The following is a 19,478-nucleotide window of genomic DNA, read 5'->3' as shown; positions in this document are numbered from 1 at the left end:
TCCAAGCATGGCTAGTGGGAGAAAAAGGAACATTGGAAGAATTTTAGATTTTAAAAATAGAATTAAATCATTGAAAAAAATCTGAAGAGGAAGAACAAGAGAATGGCAATATTTAATAGTTACTTGGAGTTTCCCAATCCGAGAGGAAGGACTTTTTGTTTTAATTGGTGCTGGGCCTGTGGTTTTCTGGACAAGATTAATCAAACAGAACAAAAAAAAAGATCATTAATAATAAATATATGAAAGTAATTATGAATATATGACAACTGATATAGACGTTCTCACACAGTGTACTGCGTCTTTTGGAATTTAAAGTGACAGGTAGGAAGTATTTAAGACAAAGGTCTCTGGTTCGTGTATGAGACAGCGCTCCTTCAGAGAGAAGTCAATGGTCTTTATGATGCCACCCACGGGTAAAATGACAGATGGCACCAGACCAAATTGGCTTACAATGGGGACCCTCTGGGTTCCACTTTCGTATCCATTGGTTTAACATAAAACGAGTGCTGTTTGCAATGTAAGCGATTCTTCCAGTCAGATCCAAATGGGGCATCGACACAAATGGGAGCGGAGTCTGATTCCAGAAAATTAGAACATGGGCAGTGGGCTAAAATCTAGCCAAAGTGTTGTTAAATAAATTGTCTGACACTAAAATTATTATTATTATTTTTAAAATTTTAGGCATGGATTGAGTAAAAATAATCAACAGAGGCATACTTACCTTCCAGCACCCCATGGATCCAGCGCAGGCTTGTCCGGAGGTCTACATAGACTCCAGAAGCGGTGTCTTCTCCATTTGTATGTAACAGGGTTGCTGCAGCCTATAACTGGCTGCAGCGGTCAGGTGACTGAAGAAGCCCGTCATTGGAGGTTTCTCTGAAGACATGCTCTTATAGTCACCGGACCGCTGCAGCCAAGCACAGGTGATTTAACTTTCAAAAGGGGCAGACACCGCTTTCAAAGCAGCTGACAGCTTTCAAAGCATCTGCACACCTCCGAAGTGGGCTACGCAGGAAGAGAATGTGCCACAGATTATTCATTTTTAATCAATCTATGCCTAAAAAAAAAAATAATAATATTTTACTGTCAGACAACTTCTTTAATAAATCTGCAATGTGTGAACACAGCCTTAGATTCAGTGCCGTCCTTGATATTGTTCCTGACCCATGAGCTGCCTACTTTGGACCTCACCTTCTTGATTACGTGTTGCAGAATAGTGAAAAACGACATTAAAGTCCTACTAAAAAGGCAAAAAAGTTCTACCTACTTTTGTTCACATCAGGGCAGACTGGCAGACTCAAGTAGGCAAACTGGTGTGAGACGCATCGCCCTACTCCTGTGGGTAACAATCAATATATTTCCATTGAGATACAAACCTCGGCCTCTTCAGGTTTCACAACAGCCGCCTCATTATCTTCCGATGGTCTGACAGATTCTTTAGCAGTTTCCAAGCCTTTGCTTTTGATAATGGTTTTCTTCTCTGGAACCTGATACAGTTGGAAAATATATATGGCATCAATGAAGGACGTGACAAAAGAAAGCGGTGATCCAACAGATGTATTCACCCATACGACGAATAGGGGCTACTTTTCAGCTCTTCTATGAAGCCATTATCAAGACAGGCTCCGTTATTGCAAATATGTCAGATTCACTCTTAACCACTTCGCGCCAGAGCCTGTTTTTGCCTTCGTGACCGGGCCAATTTTTTCAATTCTGACCACTGTCACTTTATGAAGTAATTACCCTGGAACGCTTCAACGTATTCCCCTGATTCTGAGACTGTTTTTTCGTGACATATTGTACTTCATGATAGTGGTAAAATTTCTTCGATATAACTTGTGTTTATTTGTGAAAAAATCGGAAATTTGGCGAAAATTTTGAAAATTTTGCAATTTTCAAACTTTGAATTTTCATGCCCTTAAATCAGAGAGATATGTCACACAAAAGAGTTAATAAATAACATTTCCCACATGTCTACTTTACATCAGCACAATTTTGGAACCAAAATTTTTTTTTGTTAGGGAGCTATAAGGGTTAAAAGTTGACCAGCGATTTCTCATTTTTCCAACAAAATTTTCAAAAACATTTTTTTAGGGACCATATCATCTTTGAAGTCACTTTGAGGGGTCTTTATGACAGAAAATACCCAAAAGTGACACCATTCTAAAAACTGCACCCCTCAAGGTGCTCAAAACCACATTCAAGAACTTTATTAACCCTTCAGGTGCTTCACAGGAATTTTTGGAATGTGGAAGAAAAAAATGAACATTTAACTTTTTTCACAAAAATGTTACTTTAGACCCAATTTTTTTTATTTTCACAGGGGTAACATGAAAAAATGGACCCCAAATTTTTTTGTGCAATTTCTCTTGAGCATGCTGATACCCCATATGTGAGGGAAAACCACTGTTTGGGAGCACGGCAGGGTTCGGAAGGGAAGGAGCGCCATTAGACTTTTTGAATGTAAAATTTGTCTGAATAATTAGCAGACGCTATGTTGCGTTTGGAGAGCTCCTGATGTGCCTAAACAGTGGAAACCCCCCACAAGTGACACCATTTTGGAAACTAGACCCCTTAGGGAACTTATCTAGATGTGTGGTGAGCACCTTGAACCCCAAGGTGCTTCACAGAAGTTTATAATATTGAGCTGTAAAAATAAAATTTTCACATTTTTCCCACAAAACAGTTTTTCATCCCTTAATTTTGCATTATCATAAGGCTAATAGGATAAATTGCACCATGAAGTTTGTTGTGCAATTTCTCCTGAACACGCCGATACCCCATATGTGGAGGCAAATTACTGTTTGGGCACATGGCAGGGTTTGAAAGGGAAGGAGCGCCATTTGACTTTTTGAATGTAAAATTTGTTTGAATAATTAGCGGACGCCATGTCACATTTGGGGAGCCCCTAATGTGCCTAAACAGTGGAAACCCCCCACAAGTGCCACCATTTTGGAAACTAGACCCCTTAGGGAACTTATCTAGATGTGTGGTGAGCACCTTGCACCCCCAGCTGCTTCACAGAAGTTTATAATATTGAGCCGTAAAAATAAAATTTTCACATTTTTCCCTCAAAAAATGTTTTTCATTCCCTAATTTTGCATTATCATAAGGGTAACAGGATAAATTGAACCATGAAATTTGTTGTACAATTTCTCCTGAGTACACCGATACCCCATATGTGGGGGAAAACCACTGCTTTGGTGTACGGCAGGGTTCGGAAGAGAAAGAAGCGCTATGTTGGCTGGGATAGGCAGCAGACACCGTGTCACATTTGAAGAGTCGCTGACATGCCAAAACAGCAGAAACCCCCACAAGTGACCCCATTTTGTAAACTACACCTCTCAAGGAATTTATCTAGGGAACTAGTGAGCATTTTTTAAATTTATACCATTGGGCAGTGAAAAAAGCATAATTATATTTTTACCACAAAAAAATGTTTTACCCTCAGATTTTACATTTTCACACAGGGCAATGGGTAAAAATGGTGCCGAAATGTGTCACACAATTTCTTCTAAAAGTGTCAATACCCCATATGTGGCTGTATCGTACCGCTTAGCCATACGGTGAGATCTGGGGGGGACGGAGCGCTATTTGACAATTGGAGAACAATTTATTGTAGAATAGGCATTTGGATTTGGGACCACAAAATTTTCTGAATTTCTTTTGGGGGGCAAGGACCATTTTGCTTTTCCAGAGCCTTTCTGCTACCAGTAACTTGGAAGTCCCTTATATTTTTAACAGATGACGGACCTGAGTGGGGACTAGCTTTTTTGAGGACTGAGTTGAAGCTTTTATTGGGAACATTTTACGTAACATTTATCCGGCGCTCTAGGCTGAGCACTTACATCGGGGTTTCCATCTAAATTTCCAAGTGATGTAATTCAGATGAAACCCCTGCAGGATCCATTCACTATAATGAGGCAGCAGAGTTACTCTGGACTCCGTCTGGCCTCTGTTTAGTGGTGTCCTTTTTTTCAGAAGTGCACAAAACTGTGGCCAACCGCACTTTTATGCACGCCTAAAACAAATGACACCGTGGGATCCCAGGCTAGACGGCGTCCACAGTGGCCTATATCTGCCTCATTACAGGGAATCTTCCATCATGGGTTCTGGCTGAATCACGTATTTCAGAGATTTACACGGAAACTCTGGTGTAAGTGCTCAGCGCAGAGCACAGGATAAATGTGAGCAGAGCCTTACTGGGATCTTTGGGAGACATAATAAACAAATCAGTAGCAGGTGAATAATATTTGTTTTATTTATTTTTTATGCCGTTCCTAGTGTGATATAACTGATTAGATTACTTTATTCTTCGGGTCGGTGCGATTACAGAGATACCAGATTTATGTCGGGTTTTTATGACTGACAGCTGTCACACACTAAAATACGCTTTTTTTGCAAAATCTAGTTTTTGCATCACCATATTTTGAGAGCTATAATTTTTCCAGATTTCGGCCGATATAGTCATGTGACGGCTTGTTTTTTGCGGGACGAGTTGACATTTTTATTGGAACCATTTTTGGGTACGTGACATTTTTTGATCGCTTTCTATTCCGTTTTTTGGGAGGTAAAGTTAACAAAAACAAACACTTCAGGAATTGTTTTTTGAGGTTTTTTTTATGCCGTTCTGCGTGTGGCAAAAGTGATCAGGCAGCGTTATTCTTCGGGTCAGTACGTTTACAGCGATACTACACTTACTGTATTTTTTTTATGTTTGTGGTGCTTTTACACAATAAAACAATTTTATAGAAAAAAAAATATTTTTTTTGCATTGCTTTATTCTGAGCGCTATAACTTTTTTATTTTTCGGCTGATGGAGCTGTATGGCGGCTTTTTTTTGCGGAACAAGATGAAGTTTTCAGTGGTACCATTTTTATTTCTATTCTGCTTTTTTATCGCATTTTTTTCCACTTTTTGTTTGGCGATATGAGGAAAAAGCATATTTTTTTGCTCCGTTTTTTATTTATTTTTATTACGGTGTGCACAGAAGGAGTTAATTAGTGTGACAGTTTTATAGCTCGGGTTGTTTCGGACGCGGCGATACCAAATATGTGTACTTTTTTTGGTTTTGTAATAATATACGGATTTATTGGTTTAATATTTTATTTATTTATTTTTATTTATTTTGTGATTTTTTTTTTTAATAGTTTAAAAACTTTTTTTTTACTTTTTTTTACATTTTTACTTAGACCCTGTATGGAACATTAATTTTTATTTTTCTGATCACTGATCTCATGTAATGTAATAGACATATATTACATTACATGAGATCTTCACTGACTGTTTCAGTCAGTCTCCTGTCTGGCATCAGCTACATACAGGCTGAAGCCAGACAGGAAGGACACCATATATGGCAGAGCTGGAGGAAGTCATGTGACCTCCAGCTGCCATAGCAACCCCAGGTCCTCAAACGAAACGGAGGTCTTCGGAGGTAAGTAAGACGACCCCCTCTCTTCCTGCTGTCTCCTATATGCCGCGATCACTATAGATCGCAGCATATAGAAGACAGCAAAGGGTTAACATCACTGGGACCTGATCTAATCAGGTCCCGATGATGTACCCTGTCAGAGCTAACGCTCTGCACCGGAATCGCAGTGCTTGAAGGACCCTGGGGGTCCTGAGCACTGCGAGACCACCCACCGTTTTTAAACGTCGGCGCTGCACAGAGCCCAGGCAGCGCGGACGTTTATCTACAGTGGGCGGTCGGGAACCGGTTAAAAGATGCACAAAATACAGAAGATTGTGCACAAAAGCTTTGGATGTAGAATCATATAAATGGTATATATGACCAGCTGGGCTCACAGATATCACACCTTGATACGCTCATTAATACACGTGGTCGTATGTGCATGTTCGCTCTATTGTAAGGAATGGGGAGGATCTATCAGTAATGCTTTTTGGGTATAAAAAGTTAACATGTCAGTAATGCTACCTGCCATTGTATCCTATCATTAAGATGGTAAGCACGATACAGGATATGTTTTCCAAGTCTTGTGCATTAATAAATTGTACAGTGTTTCTAATATTGCACAGAAGATATTAGTTATCACCATGAATCCAATATCTTTATATTATCAAGATTATAGAAATCTAGAGTAGCCTGTAATCCCAGAAATACATATAGTTCCCCCTACAATATACACCCCCCTTAACATTGAAATTACAACACAAGTTGTGGAATTATGGAAATCACACTCTGGATAGACATGTTAGTGATCTGCAAATAATGAAAAACTGGAGACAAAACGTTATTCAGTATGGAGTATGAGCGTCATGTGCAGAAATCTCCGCACTTACACACGCTGGCTGCCATCAATGGTTATTTGAGGAATTTTCTACTACAGTGAGAGCACTTGGGCACACAAATGATCAAGATCCGCTGCTGGCAGCTCCCTTTGCAATCGCCGACCAATGAGGTCCCAGATGTGCTCGATGGGACAGAAGTCCGGAGACTCTGCAGGCCATGGTAGCACGTTTAGGCCAAACAGGTTGCTCACAATAGCATGATAAACACACAGCCCGGCGTTGTCGTGTTGAAAAACAGCTTAGACACTTGAGGAAAATGGCCGTACCTCGTGAAGAAGCCTTTACGAGGGAACGTCACAATGGTCTTTCTCCCAGGATTACGGTGTGGGGTGGTAGAATATACAGAAGCTGAACTCCTCTAGTCTTCATTCCAGGTACCCTAAAAGCTTGGTATTACATTGATTTGGTTTGTACAACCAGTGGTACGGCCATTTCTGCAACGTGTCCCAAGTGCCGTTTTTCAACATGACAAACCCAGGTTGCATGTTGCTTGTGCTACTGTGAGCAGCCTGCGTGGCCTAAATGTATTTACCATGGCCTGCAGGGTCTCCAGACTTGTCTCCCATTGGCAACATCTGGGACATCATTGATTGGTAATTGCACAGGAAGCAGCCAGCAGCGGATCTTGATGATTTGTTCAAGTGCATTCAGAACATTCCTCAGACAACCACTAAGAACTGCAGTGATAGCAGCCAGGACGTGTAAGTGTGTGGATTTCTGAACTTGGTACTCATACTCAATACTGAACAAATTGAGAGGTTTTGAAAATGTTGTTTCCATTTTTTCATGATTTCCATATCATTAACATATCTATCTTGTGATTTCATATAATTCCACAACTTCGGCTTCTTGGTGTTCCAATTTCAATGCTGAAGATTGTATAGTAAGAGACATATACACATTTAATATTTATATAATTAGAAATACTTACGGGGGGTTTAGGTTTTGGTTTAGGTGAACTGAAGAGGTCGTCATTGTCATCATCACAAAATAATACAGCTCCAGTTGACAGTTTGGTACTTTCGAGTTTTTCGGACTGAAACAGAACAGTTTAATTGAAAAAAGTAACAAAACTGAACTGAAAAATAAAAAAAACAGGACAAGCAGCTACCGGCTTGTCTCCTGCGGGGAAGAAATCAGCCATGAGGCAAACTGAAATACAAGAAGCCGAACCCTTCCTGCCCCCAACATTTACCATTGGGGAGAGTCAGGACACCACATACGCAGACAGTCGTACAGTCTTGCCAAAAAAATAAATAAATAAAAAAAAAATCAGCAAATCTGGCCGACACAGCACTTTTTATTTGATTGTGTCCAGATGTGGTAATGAGAAAATATCTTCTGTACATGATAAAGATGTATGCGAATGTAACTATACAAATAACGCGCCATTCTGATAACTGAAAGGCTGTGTGCCCACGATGCGTTTTTAATGCATTTCCACAGCGTTTTTGCAGCTGCGGAAATGCATTAAAAACGCATGGTAGAAGGCCTGCCATGTTCCCCAATGATAATCTGCATGTGCTGTGCACATGCTACGGAAATTTCCGCTGCGGATTATCATTGCGGAAAAAAACGCAGCATTACCAATTATTTTGCGGAAGTGCTGCGTCTTCGCCGCCATTGACTTGCATTAGACCGCATGGATTACGCATCACTGTATATGTAGATGCGCATTCCATGCGTTACAATGTGCGGATGGTACCCGGGTGTAGATGAGAGGAGACTCTCCTCCGCACCCAGGTACCACAAAAAATCTGTAAAAAAAAGAATAAAATAAAAAATAAATGTATACTTACCTTCTGTCGGCCCGCGCTGCGCTCCTGCTTGCTTCCCGGCACTTTGCAGTGAATGAAGGACCTGTGCTGATGTCAGAGTCATGTGACGGGTCACACGACGCTGACGTTGGCAGGTCTTTCAATTCACTGTGGCCGGCAAGGGAGAACGGAGTGAGCGGGACACCGGGGGCCATAGGACGGTAAGTATATATTTATTTTTTTATTTTTACCACTCTATCGGGTCACACTATATAAATCCATGCTGTTTGCATGGATTTATATAGTGTGACCTAGCTGTCACAAGAACTTTCCAAGTGATGCTAATCGCTTGGAAAGCGCTTGTCAATCCACATGCGGAAATGTCAGTGGGTAACCACTCCATTTCCGCATGTCCCTGGCAGGAAAACGCAGGTACAATCCGCATGTACAATCCGCATGTACAATCCGCATGTGTTTTTTTCTGCCAGGGAGATGCACAAACGCTCAGGAAAAAATCCTGAGCATTTCTGCATCGTGGGCACATAGCCAAATAAGTATCAGAGAAAAGTTAATGTGGATTAAGATCAATTAACATTGCAAAAGCCGTTGACTGATCTCAACTTAGGTATCAGTTTACACTTTTGTGTGCAGAAATATCCCATTGCAGGGTTATCAGCGTTCTTTTAACCATGGCCACCTCTGTATGACACTAGTAGTCACTAAAACAACTTACTGATTTTTTAGTGGTGCTGGCGAATAGATCTACGTCCGGGTCATTATCCTTCTGTAGCTCTTGACTGAAGAGAAGTTCCTCATCTTGGAATACCCCAGTGCTTTTTCCCTGTGTGTTTTTTTCAACAGAATCCTAAAAAAAGTAAAGAAAAATGTTGGTTTCCATTCAGGAGAGGTTTTGTATAATCCACCTTACACACAGTATTACCATACATCTATTATTACTTTTCTGTGACTTATACAATGCTAATATATAGGATGCTCCAAACCAGACATATCTGTGGAGTTGGTATATTGTCCTTGCATTTAAGCCCTATCCAGTATTAGTGCACCTTCAGTGTAAGATACAGGAGATATAGCATTGTGACCCCATAGCATTTTTGCCAGAGATCGAGGAACCCTACTCATGCGATAACATTACACCCATCCTTACCTTTGGAGATCCCGGCGGGATAATATTAGTTGCAAACTGATCTTCCATATCGTCCTCTTCATCTCCAAAGAGACTGAGTACATTCTTACTTTTCACCTTACTTGCTGGCTTGGCAGGTGGCGGTGATGCAAACAGATCCTCGCTATCTGATTCCTCAAGAGAAACTGGTTTTACCTGATAGGAATGAAAAAAATATAAACATAAAAGCAAAAAAAGTTTAAATTAAGCAGTAAATTAAAACATACACTTTATGACGTCTGCAGGTCACCTTTTATCCCTATTTTGTTTAACCTGAACAGGTAAAGAAAAAAAAATGTTGTGCTAATTGTACAAGTTTTTTTTCTTGAGTTATAAATCTTGTGATTACAAAGTCATAAAGTTTCATTTGCCATTAATAAATTATTAAAACATTTTAAAGGTCACTCGGGAGGGAAAAGCAGCTTCCTAAAGGTTGTTTATTAAGTTCCATGTGAGCGATGTACATGTGGAAATTGCTGTAGGGATACAGGATATATTTTTTTGTCCATACGGAAGTACGTAGCTTTCGTATTTTTATTTATTGCCCCAAAGGACCATTTTATAATTTGTTTCCCTTTCTCTAGCAATTATTTTTCTACATCAGACACATTTATTTTCAACAGAGGTGGAGCTAGCAATAGTGATTTGGATTGGCAATGTTTTTTTCCTTTTATTTCCTGCTTTTTTTTTATTTTTGCTTTGATTTATTTTTCAGTTATTTCATATAATGTTCCCCAGTGTAAGGTCAAAAAAGACATATAGGGTTGGGATCGCATTTCAACATTTAAATACTTTTTTAAATCTGATTTCACCTGTGACTGGTGTATTAGTCTTAGTTAGGGTCCATTCACCAGTACAGCAGCATTAAAGAAAACCTGTCAGGTTGGCACTGTTACACTGATTAAAATGATACCTGGGTTGATGAAATCTGTCCTGTGGTTGTTGGTTAATCTGTATTTGCAATTTGGAGATAATGATAAGCTTGTGCTCCAGGGTGGCCTGTGAGCGGGGCTTTATTTGGTGCTCTGCTCTTACATTCATCATTCTGGCCTTAAATAACAGGCCACTGAACCTGACCGGGTTTAGTTCACCGTTTCACTGTGCATGCGCGGGGAGCCGCACGTCACGGTGCACGTGCGGGGAGCTAATGGACAATGCGAAAGCATGGCTGAAAAATACACACGGCGCACGCATGGCACAGAATACACAGTGCGCAAGTGGGGAATTTGAATTCGAGGATTCAGGTGACATCGCCGCAAACACTTGGACAGTATTCAAATTGAGTGGGCGGCAACCACCATGACTGAATACAGTAATGAACACCCCTAAGACTGAACAAGCAAGTAAGATATAACTACCGTATTTTTCGGACTATAAGACGCACCAAGGTTTTAGAGGAGGAAAATAAAAAAAAATAATTTAAGCATAAAATGTGGTCATGATGCACTTTTAAGGTGGAGGGGGTCTTCTGATGACACTGGTATAGGGGTAATGTCCCCCAATTCTGACAATATCCCCCATCCTGGTATATATGCCCCCCCCTTTCTTTTATACGTGTTCCCCATCCCCATCCTGGTATGCCTGGCATCCCTCCATTCTGGTATGCATGAAACCCCTCCATCCTGGTATGCATGGCACCCCTCATCCCTATCCTGGTATGCATGGCACCCCTCATCCCTATCCTGGTATGCATGGCACCCCTAATCCACATCCTGGTATGCATGGCACCCCTAATCCCTATCCTAGTATGCATGGCACCCCTAATCCCTATCCTGGTATGCATGGCACCCCTAATCCCTATCCTAGTATGCATGGTCCCCCTAATCCCCATCATGCTGCACATAAAAAAAAATAAACACTCCTACTCATCTCTCTTCTCTCCTCCAGCGCTGCGTCCTGTCTGCCTGCACTGATCTCTCCATGTGAGCCGCGCATGACGTCACTGCCATGCGCGGCTCACAAGGAGAGATCAGCTGCCGGAAGTCACTGCTCCTCACGCCGGGACTATGTGCGCGGGGAGCAGTGACTTCACTCTCCTTCGTAGCCGGCACACAGCGGAGCCGCGCTGCAGCTCCTGCTGGCTATCGCGTGTGCCCGCTCATTAAAGGGCATGAATATTCACCCCCTCCCCACGCCCATGGAGCGTGGAGAGAGGTTGAATATTCATGCCCTTTAACAGCGGGCACAGGCAATTCCGGCAGCAGCAGGAGCCGCAGCGTGGCTACACTGTGTGCTGCTATTAAGGAGCATGAATATTCAGTGCTCCCCACACACATGGGCGTGGGGAGCAGTGAATATTCATTTTCTTTAGCAGCGGGGACAGTGTAGGCTGAAGCGGGCGGCTGCTGCCTCCTGTGCCCCGCTCCTCCACCGCTACCGCTCCCCACCCCCCCCCCCAAACATTCGGACTATAAGACGCACCCCCCATTTTCCTCCAAAATTTTGGAGGAAAAAAGTGCGTCTTATAGTCCGAAAAATACTATATATATAGCGGCTTTCACATATTATTATAGGGCCGATTTTCATGAAAAAAGCATGTTAGTGATGCACATTGAATCACTAATTATGACCTGGGGACAGTTTACATGATAGAAATGACATGACAGGTTCCCTTTAAGCCCATAAGGATGAATATGAGAACAGAGCACCAAAAAAAGACCCGCCCACAGGCCTGCCCTGAGGTCCGAGCACATCATTAAAGGTATGCGCAGGCGCCGGGAAGTCAGAGTGACTCGCCGGCGTCTGCGCACAAGATACCTGCTCATACACCGGAGGAAGAAATGAGCCTTGCGGAAACAGGTGAAGTGCGCAGGCGCGGGATCTGGCCATAAAGACTGCACGTCACAGGGCAATGTGATGTGCAGGGGAGGGAGTAAATATTTTAATTAAAATAGTAGGTGGGATTTCTTCCCGTCCCACCGGACCCATCGTAAGCCAGAAGGATTAAAAAGCAATTTCACACCAACAAGACCTCTAATATGAGGCATACAGGCAAGTATAGATTCACCTTTCTATCACCTGTATACCCATATTAGAGGTCAGAAAAGTGCCAGGGAGTGACAGATTCCCTTTAACTGAAAACTGCAAATACAAATTAAACAACAACCACAGGACGGATTTCATCAACCGAGGTATCCTTTTAATCAGTGTAACCATCGCCAACCTAAAACTGCCTGTAGTTTACTTAGCACAATCCTGATGACAGGTTTGCTTTAAATGACCGCCGATCTGTAAATATTTAATGATCAGTGGTTGCTTTACAGACTTGCAGTAAATAACGTGCAGTGAACGATCTATAGTAGATCGTTTAGTGTGCATAGTCTGTCACTGTTCTCGACAGCCCGAGTATTTTGTACCCAAGGATGACGAACTGATGAGAACGATTATCTTTTGTGAAAACCAAAAAATCATGTCACACAATGAACAAGTGTTTTGCTCATTTAACAGGTGGTCAGCAGGCTGTGTACACTGCAACATTAACTTTCAGAGTAAATGCATCTTGACAGTGCAAATTTAGCCTCCTAGCTGCAAAGCAGAGCTGACTGGGTCTCCTAGCTCCTTCGATCACATGAAAGCCGGGTCCAAAGAGGAAGAACCGTTAGCACTTCCTATATACTGTGGACACAGTGCTTGTTCAGCTCTGTGCTTACAGCGATAGGGAAGGCAGAGACAGTAATAAACAATCTCTGCCTTCTCTATGGGGAGTCTGGCTGTGTCTGATAGCTGGCTCTCCACTCCTGCAACTTTTTTAGAACATCACTGCAGAGCAGAATGCGGACCGCCGAGATGTTTATCATTTATGGATGGTCCAGAAGTAGTTAAAATACATTTCATTTGATGTTTACCGAATTTACAATAAGGAGGAAGAAATAAGCAGTTGACAAACGTCTAGTGTTGCTAGTGTTCCTAGCGAACAATGTGATGCAAACACGTTTTGCCAGATTGCAGCCCTTGGGCAACGGTATGACTGACTCTGCGAACAATCATTTCACCTACTTTCACTTGGTTATTACAGATTTTAAAGAATATCGATTTCCATACATTTGTTGCTTACCTTATTATTTTGTGTCAGTGGAGGCAACTGCTCCTCCACAACTTGGACCTTTACTTTAGGTTCGGGTTTCGTATCTGAATGATCGGCTATGGATGTCTTCTCATTTTCTTCTTTTACAGGAACAGAACTCTTTGGCTTATCCTATGATAAAAGAAAATCCTTGTGATTAAAAAAATCCCAAAAAACTTTTAAAATTTGCTGAACACTGTGGCTAGCATCATTTACTGAAAATAAATCCTGGAATACGGTTATTAAATAGCATTTTCAGATCTGAAATTTTTGGATATTCCTTTAGAAACATAGTCCAGTCTTTAGCCATGGGGACTACAGCATCATCTCTTCGACAGGGTCCTGCAGCCTGACCATTGTGCATTCGACAAAATGCTGTCGAATTCTGTGCAGACAAGTATGGCGCTAGATACCATAACGGACAGTCTCCATACAGAGGGGGAATCAGTTAAAAGTTGTGTGGACTACAATGTGTGATTGCTGGCTCTTAGACCTGTTAGGGTATGTGCACACGATCAGGAGCCGCTGCGGGTTTGACGCTGTGTGCTTATGCAGCATCAAACCCACAGCGGCCAGATGTTACAGTATAGTGGATGGGATTTGTAGAAATGTCCACTATGCGTCTCTGCGCACCTGCGGATCACCCTCAGAACCAGGCATGCAGCACATCTTTCAGACCCGCAGCATGTCAATTTCTCTTGTGAAGTCACTCTTCTCCTCAAGAGAAATTAGATCACTGTAATGTATTGAATGCAGTGAATCTGTAGGGTTCAATGAACACACGCGGATTCACCTGTGTTCATATAACGCAGCATAAAGTATTCTGCGTCCAAAGGGCTGCCTGTCCGGATCGTGTGCACATACCCTTAGTCTCAGCCCCCATAAAAAAATCCAAGCTGAACAGGCAAGAATTGGGAATAGAAGTTATTTGCGGAGGCGGACACACACTAAATAACTGATGCACCTACATTCATTTTCTTTGCAGTATGCATCATACTTATCAATAGGGAGCACAGATGAACGCAGCACAGCATCTGAGCGATTACAGCAAATCCTGAGCGCAAAGTGGCAGTATGTTTTATCACATTTTACGACTTACCGAAGATTTGGTCATGCCAGATGAAATCAAAGGCTCTTCACTGCCGACATCATCTTCGAACAGCAGGGAAACACGGTGACTTTTCTTCTGACTATAAAGAAATAACGCCATCAGGTCCGGTACTTACTCCTCTCCTAGCTTTAACATATATCAACACATCGACATGGGGCAGGTGTACTGCTGGGGGCAAGGAATGGCGATACGGTTGGCGCTGGTTATCAATACCTCTGACTATTCCTTTTATTGGCCCCCTGATGAAATGTTTAAGAATTAGAGAAAACACGTTGGTATTGGAGACTACAGCGATTAGACAGTACTGGTGGTAAGGGACAAGGATCCCTTCACAAGGGTTTGTTTGGTGTCTGTCCCTTTGAGGCAATGGAGTGATGCATGAGTTTGTTTTTTTGAGCCGATCTTTTGTGATTATATCAGTTTTTAAGGATATTACTACATATTGAGTTTTAACCCACATATGGAAATGTATGTAGGAGTCCTAAAACCTCCAGGAATGTTTCAGCCCAATTCAATTTGGAAACAAGGAAAGCTATTATGGGCAAAAAAAATAGTTTTTTTTCCTGAAGCTATAATTTTTCTCCACTCTTGGTTATTGGTTGTGTGAAGCCATTTATTGTCAAACTACTGTGTTTTCTCTTTTTAAATCTTAATGACAACCAAAAACATCCAAATTGTGACGCTAGTCACTAACTCACGGAGCGACCGTGAGGCGGATAGAGGGATTTTTGGTACTCACAGTAAAATCTCTTTCTTGGAGCCTTCATTGGGGGACACAGGACCATGGGTGTATGCTGTTGTCGCTAGGAGGTTGACAGTAGGCAAAAAAAGAAAAAAGCTCCTCCTCCGCAGTATACACCCGCCTACAGGCACCAAGCTCACCAGTTAGTGGCTAAAGCAGTAGGAGGAACTTAAAACAATTACCTATGCAATGCCCAACGTGGCACAACCGTGAAAACTAAATTAGATTCCCAACAGGGCCCACTGTACCTATGTCCAAAATCAGGGAGGGTGCTGTGTCCCCCAATGAAGACTCCAAGAAAGAGATTTTACGGTGAGTACCAAAAATCCCTCTTTCTTTATCGCTTCATTGGGGGACACAGGACCATGGGACGTCCAAAAGCAGTCCCTAGGGTGGGAGAACAAAAAAAGGTAGCCACAGACTAGGTCTGACTGCAGGCAACCGCTGCCTGCAGAACCTTCCGTCCAAGACTGGCATCAGCCGATGAATAAGTGTGGACCTTGTAAAACCTTGAAAAGGTGTGGAGTGAAGACCATGTTGCGGCCTTACAGATCTGAGAAGCTGAAGCCTGATGGAGAACAGCCCAAGAGGCCCCCACCGCCCGGGTGGAGTGAGCCCTTACCCCCGGAGGGGGAGATTTGTCCGAGACACGATATGCCTCCAAAATGGTCGAATGTATCCAACGGGCGATGGTTGACTTAGAAGCAGTGAGACCCTTGCGACGCCCCTCAGGAATGACAAACAGGGCGTCCGAACGCCGAAGGGAAGCCGTTCTAGAGAGGTACACACGTAGAGCTCTGACCAGATCCAGTTTGTGCAGGGATTTCTCCCGTGGGTGCACTGGGGCCGGGCAGAAGGAAGGCAAAACAATGTCCTCATTGATGTGGAAAAAGAAGAGACTAATTTTGCCAAAAAGGAAGGCACTGGCCTGAGCACTACCTTGTCTTGATGGAAGACCAGAAAAGGCGACCGACAAGAGAGGACTGCGAGCTCTGCAACCCTCCTAATAGAGGTAACAGCCACCAGAAAAGCCACCTTCCAGGAGAGAAGAGAGGCTGAGATGTCCTGAATGGGTTCAAAAGGGGGCTGTTGAAGGACGTTCAGGACCATATTAAGGTCCCATGGATCCACCGGGGGGCGATAAGGCGGCGCCAGGTGAGCCACCCCTTGCAGAAACGTCTTGACCTGAGGACGGAAAGCCAAGTTACGTTGGAATAGAATGGAAAAGGCCGAAACTTGGCCTTTGAGAGTGCTCAGAGAGAGAGTCCCGCCTCAAGGCCAGACTGAAGGAAGGCCAAAACGACCGGTAGCGAAAAGGACATGGGAGCTAGCTGATCCTTCTCACAGTGACGAAAAAAGGCTCTCCAGGTTCTGTGGTATATGCGCGAGGTTGCGGGTTTCCTGGCACTAATTAGGGTCTGGATGACGTTGTCCGCAAAACCCGCCTTCCTCAACACTGCGGCCTCAACGGCCATGCCATTAAATTCAGAGAACGAGAACTCTGATGAAGAATAGGTCCCTGGGAGAGGAGGTCCGGACGGTCCGGTAGTCTCCAGGGGGAGTCGACGAGCAGGTTTACTAGATCTGCGTAGCAGACGCGTCTGGGTCAATCCGGGGTTATTAGAATTACCGGTACTCCCTCTGTCTTGATCTTTTTGACGACCCGAGGGATCAATGGTAGAGGGGGAAAAAGATAGGGCAGCTGGAACGGAGACCATGAGATGACTAGCGCGTCTTGAGCGATCGCAAGGGGATCGCGGGACCGGGCTACAAAGGATGGAACCTTGTGGTTTAACCGAGACGCCATGAGGTCGACGTCCGGCGTGCCCCATCGTGAGCATATCTGATGGAACACCTCGGGATGGAGAGACCATTCTCCTGAGGCAAGGCCCTGCCGACTGAGGAAGTCGGCCGCCCAATTGTCGACCCCTGGAATGTGGACTGCTGAGATTGCCGGAACAGTGTTCTCGGTCCAAACTAGCACTCTTGTCACCTCTTTCAAGACGGACTTGCTGCGCGTTCCTCCCTGACGGTTTATGTACGCCACCGCCGTGGCGTTGTCCGATTGTACGCGGACTGGGAACCCTGCAAGAATGTCCTGCCAGTGACGCAACGCCAGGTAAATTGCCCTTATCTCCAATATATTGATCTGTAGGGAGGCTTCGTGGAGACTCCAACGGCCCTGCGCTGGGTGGTGGAGGAAGACTGCCCCCCAACCGATGAGGCTGGCATCGGTCGTGACCACCTGCTAGCGAAGCGGTAGGAATGACCTCCCGGGTCTGAAGGAAGAAGGACGAGTCCACCATATTAATGACCTTCTCACATGAAGAGGTAACCTGATGCGTTGATCTAGAGACGACGGGTTCTTGTCCCATGCCGAGAGAAGGGCCAGTTGAAGAGGCCGGGTATGGAACTGGGCAAACGGGACTGCTTCCATAGCTGCCACCATTTTTCCCAAGACACTCATGCACAGGCGAAGACGGCGTGGACTTGTGTCGGAGAGAAGGTGAAACCCCCGATGGAGAGAGTTTATCTTCTCCCTCGGGAGAAGGACCCGGGCATGGGTCGTGTCGAACTGCATCCCTAGAAAGGTTAAGCACTGAGATGGGACCAGGGAGGATTTGCCTGTGTTGATCAGCCAGCCTAACCGAGAAAGCGTGTTCAGGGTGATCTGGAGACTGTGGAGGCAGTCCCTGAACGTGGGACCCTTGATCATTAGGTCGTCGAGGTAGGGGATAATTACAATCCCCCTGGCTCGTAGAATGGCCATGACCGTCGCCATTACCTTTGTGAAAACCCTCGGGGCGGAGGCAAGCCCGAAGGGGAGAGAAGTGAACTGGTAATGTGCGTTCTGGAAGGCAAATCGAAGGAACTTCTGATGTGGTGCGCAGATTGGGATATGAAGATACGCATCCTGAATGTCCACTGAACATAGATATTCCCCGGCCTCCATCGAGGCGATTACCGACCTGAGGGACTCCATTCTGAAGTGCCGTACGCGTACCTGTCGGTTTAGTTGTTTGAGGTCTAGAATCGGACGTAGTGAGCCGTCCTTTTTTGGAACGACGAAAAGATTTGAGTAGAAACCCGAACACCTTTCTTGAAGGGGGACTGGAACTATAACTCCTGAGCGCAGAAGGGAGGCAATGGCCTGAAGGAAACCGGGAAGTAGAGATGGATGCGGGTGGTGGGACCTGAGAAATAGTGTTCCTGGTATGGCGTTGAACTCTATCTTGTAGCCTGAGGTCACTATCGCCTTGACCCAGGCATCCTCTATTGCCGATACCCAAGGGTCTCGGAACAGAAGTAGACGGCCGCCCACCCTGGGAGAAATCCCAGGTGGGAGTGACCCGTCATGCTGAGGAAAATCTGTTGGATCGTGATCGGGATCCAGAGGGCTTGGAAGAGCGACTCTTTGCGCGCCAGTTGGGAGGGAGCCTAAAGGTAGGCTTACGTTTGTCCTGCTGTGCTGGGGTACGGTCCTGTTGAGAGGAGGGTCCTGGTTGAGCGAACCGACGAAAGGACCGGAACTGAAGGGAACGTTTCCTAGGAAAAGGAGATTTTTGTGTACTCACCGTAAAATCTCTTTCTCTTAGCCTCTAATTGGGGGACACAGGACCTTGGGTGTTATGCTGCTGTCCACTAGGAGGCGACACTATGCTTATCTGAAAAAGATTAAGCGTGGCTCCTCCTCTGTAGTATACACCCCCGGACGGCATCAGCCTACTCCAGTTTTGTGCAAAAGCAGTAGGAGGAACGTAACATAGATAACATAACCATGCCTATAAGAAGGCAACTATGTAAGAACTCAAAGGAAAACCAATATGAGAACTCAACTTAACAGCCCGGAACGGGCAAAGGGTGGGTGCTGTGTCCCCCAATTAGAGGCTAAGAGAAAGAGATTTTACGGTGAGTACACAAAAATCTCCTTTACTCTGTCGCCTCATTGGGGGACACACGACCTTGGAACGTCCCAAAGCAGTCCCTGGGTGGGAAGCAATGGACGAATATTGTGTAGACGGGTCCCTACAATTGGGGCACCGCCGCCTGCAGAACACGTCTGCCGAGGCTCGCATCTGCTGAGGACTGGGTATGAACGTTGTAGTGTTTTGTAAACGTGTGTAGGCTAGTCCAGGTGGCTGCCTTACACACTTTTTGTGCCGAAGCCTGGTGCCGATGGGCCCAGGAGGCCCCTAGAGCACGTGTAGAATGTGCCGTAATACCTGCTGGAATAGGCGAATTTTTGAGGCGGTAGGCCTCTTGTATGGTGGATTTGATCCACCTGGCAAGGGTAGCTTTGGAAGCTGGTAGAC

At 44.3% G+C, this 19,478-nt stretch overlaps 1 protein-coding gene across 4 annotated transcripts in view; it reads right to left on the bottom strand.

Annotated features, from left to right (window-relative positions):
* LOC141273613 (WASH complex subunit 2-like) overlaps nucleotides 1-19,478 on the bottom strand; it is a 73,496-nt gene that overhangs the window by 8,613 nt on the left and 45,405 nt on the right. For 3 of the 4 annotated variants that reach the window (XM_073685685.1, XM_073685688.1, XM_073685686.1), the window contains 7 exons: nucleotides 14,412-14,502; nucleotides 13,304-13,444; nucleotides 9,232-9,405; nucleotides 8,800-8,931; nucleotides 7,241-7,345; nucleotides 1,377-1,487; nucleotides 124-186 (listed from right to left, as the gene is read on the bottom strand). In XM_073685685.1, coding sequence (XP_073541786.1) covers nucleotides 124-186; nucleotides 1,377-1,487; nucleotides 7,241-7,345; nucleotides 8,800-8,931; nucleotides 9,232-9,405; nucleotides 13,304-13,444; nucleotides 14,412-14,502 — 817 coding nt within the window. The remainder of the gene's footprint in view (nucleotides 1-123; nucleotides 187-1,376; nucleotides 1,488-7,240; nucleotides 7,346-8,799; nucleotides 8,932-9,231; nucleotides 9,406-13,303; nucleotides 13,445-14,411; nucleotides 14,503-19,478) is intronic. The other variant, XM_073685689.1, reaches the window with a different exon arrangement.

Source organism: Phyllobates terribilis, unplaced genomic scaffold (genome assembly GCF_046119375.1).
Source record: "Phyllobates terribilis strain yellow unplaced genomic scaffold, ASM4611937v1 Scaffold_5__5_contigs__length_657084704, whole genome shotgun sequence".
Classification (NCBI taxonomy): domain Eukaryota; kingdom Metazoa; phylum Chordata; class Amphibia; order Anura; family Dendrobatidae; genus Phyllobates; species Phyllobates terribilis.
This window is presented reverse-complemented; position numbering and strand designations above follow the sequence as displayed.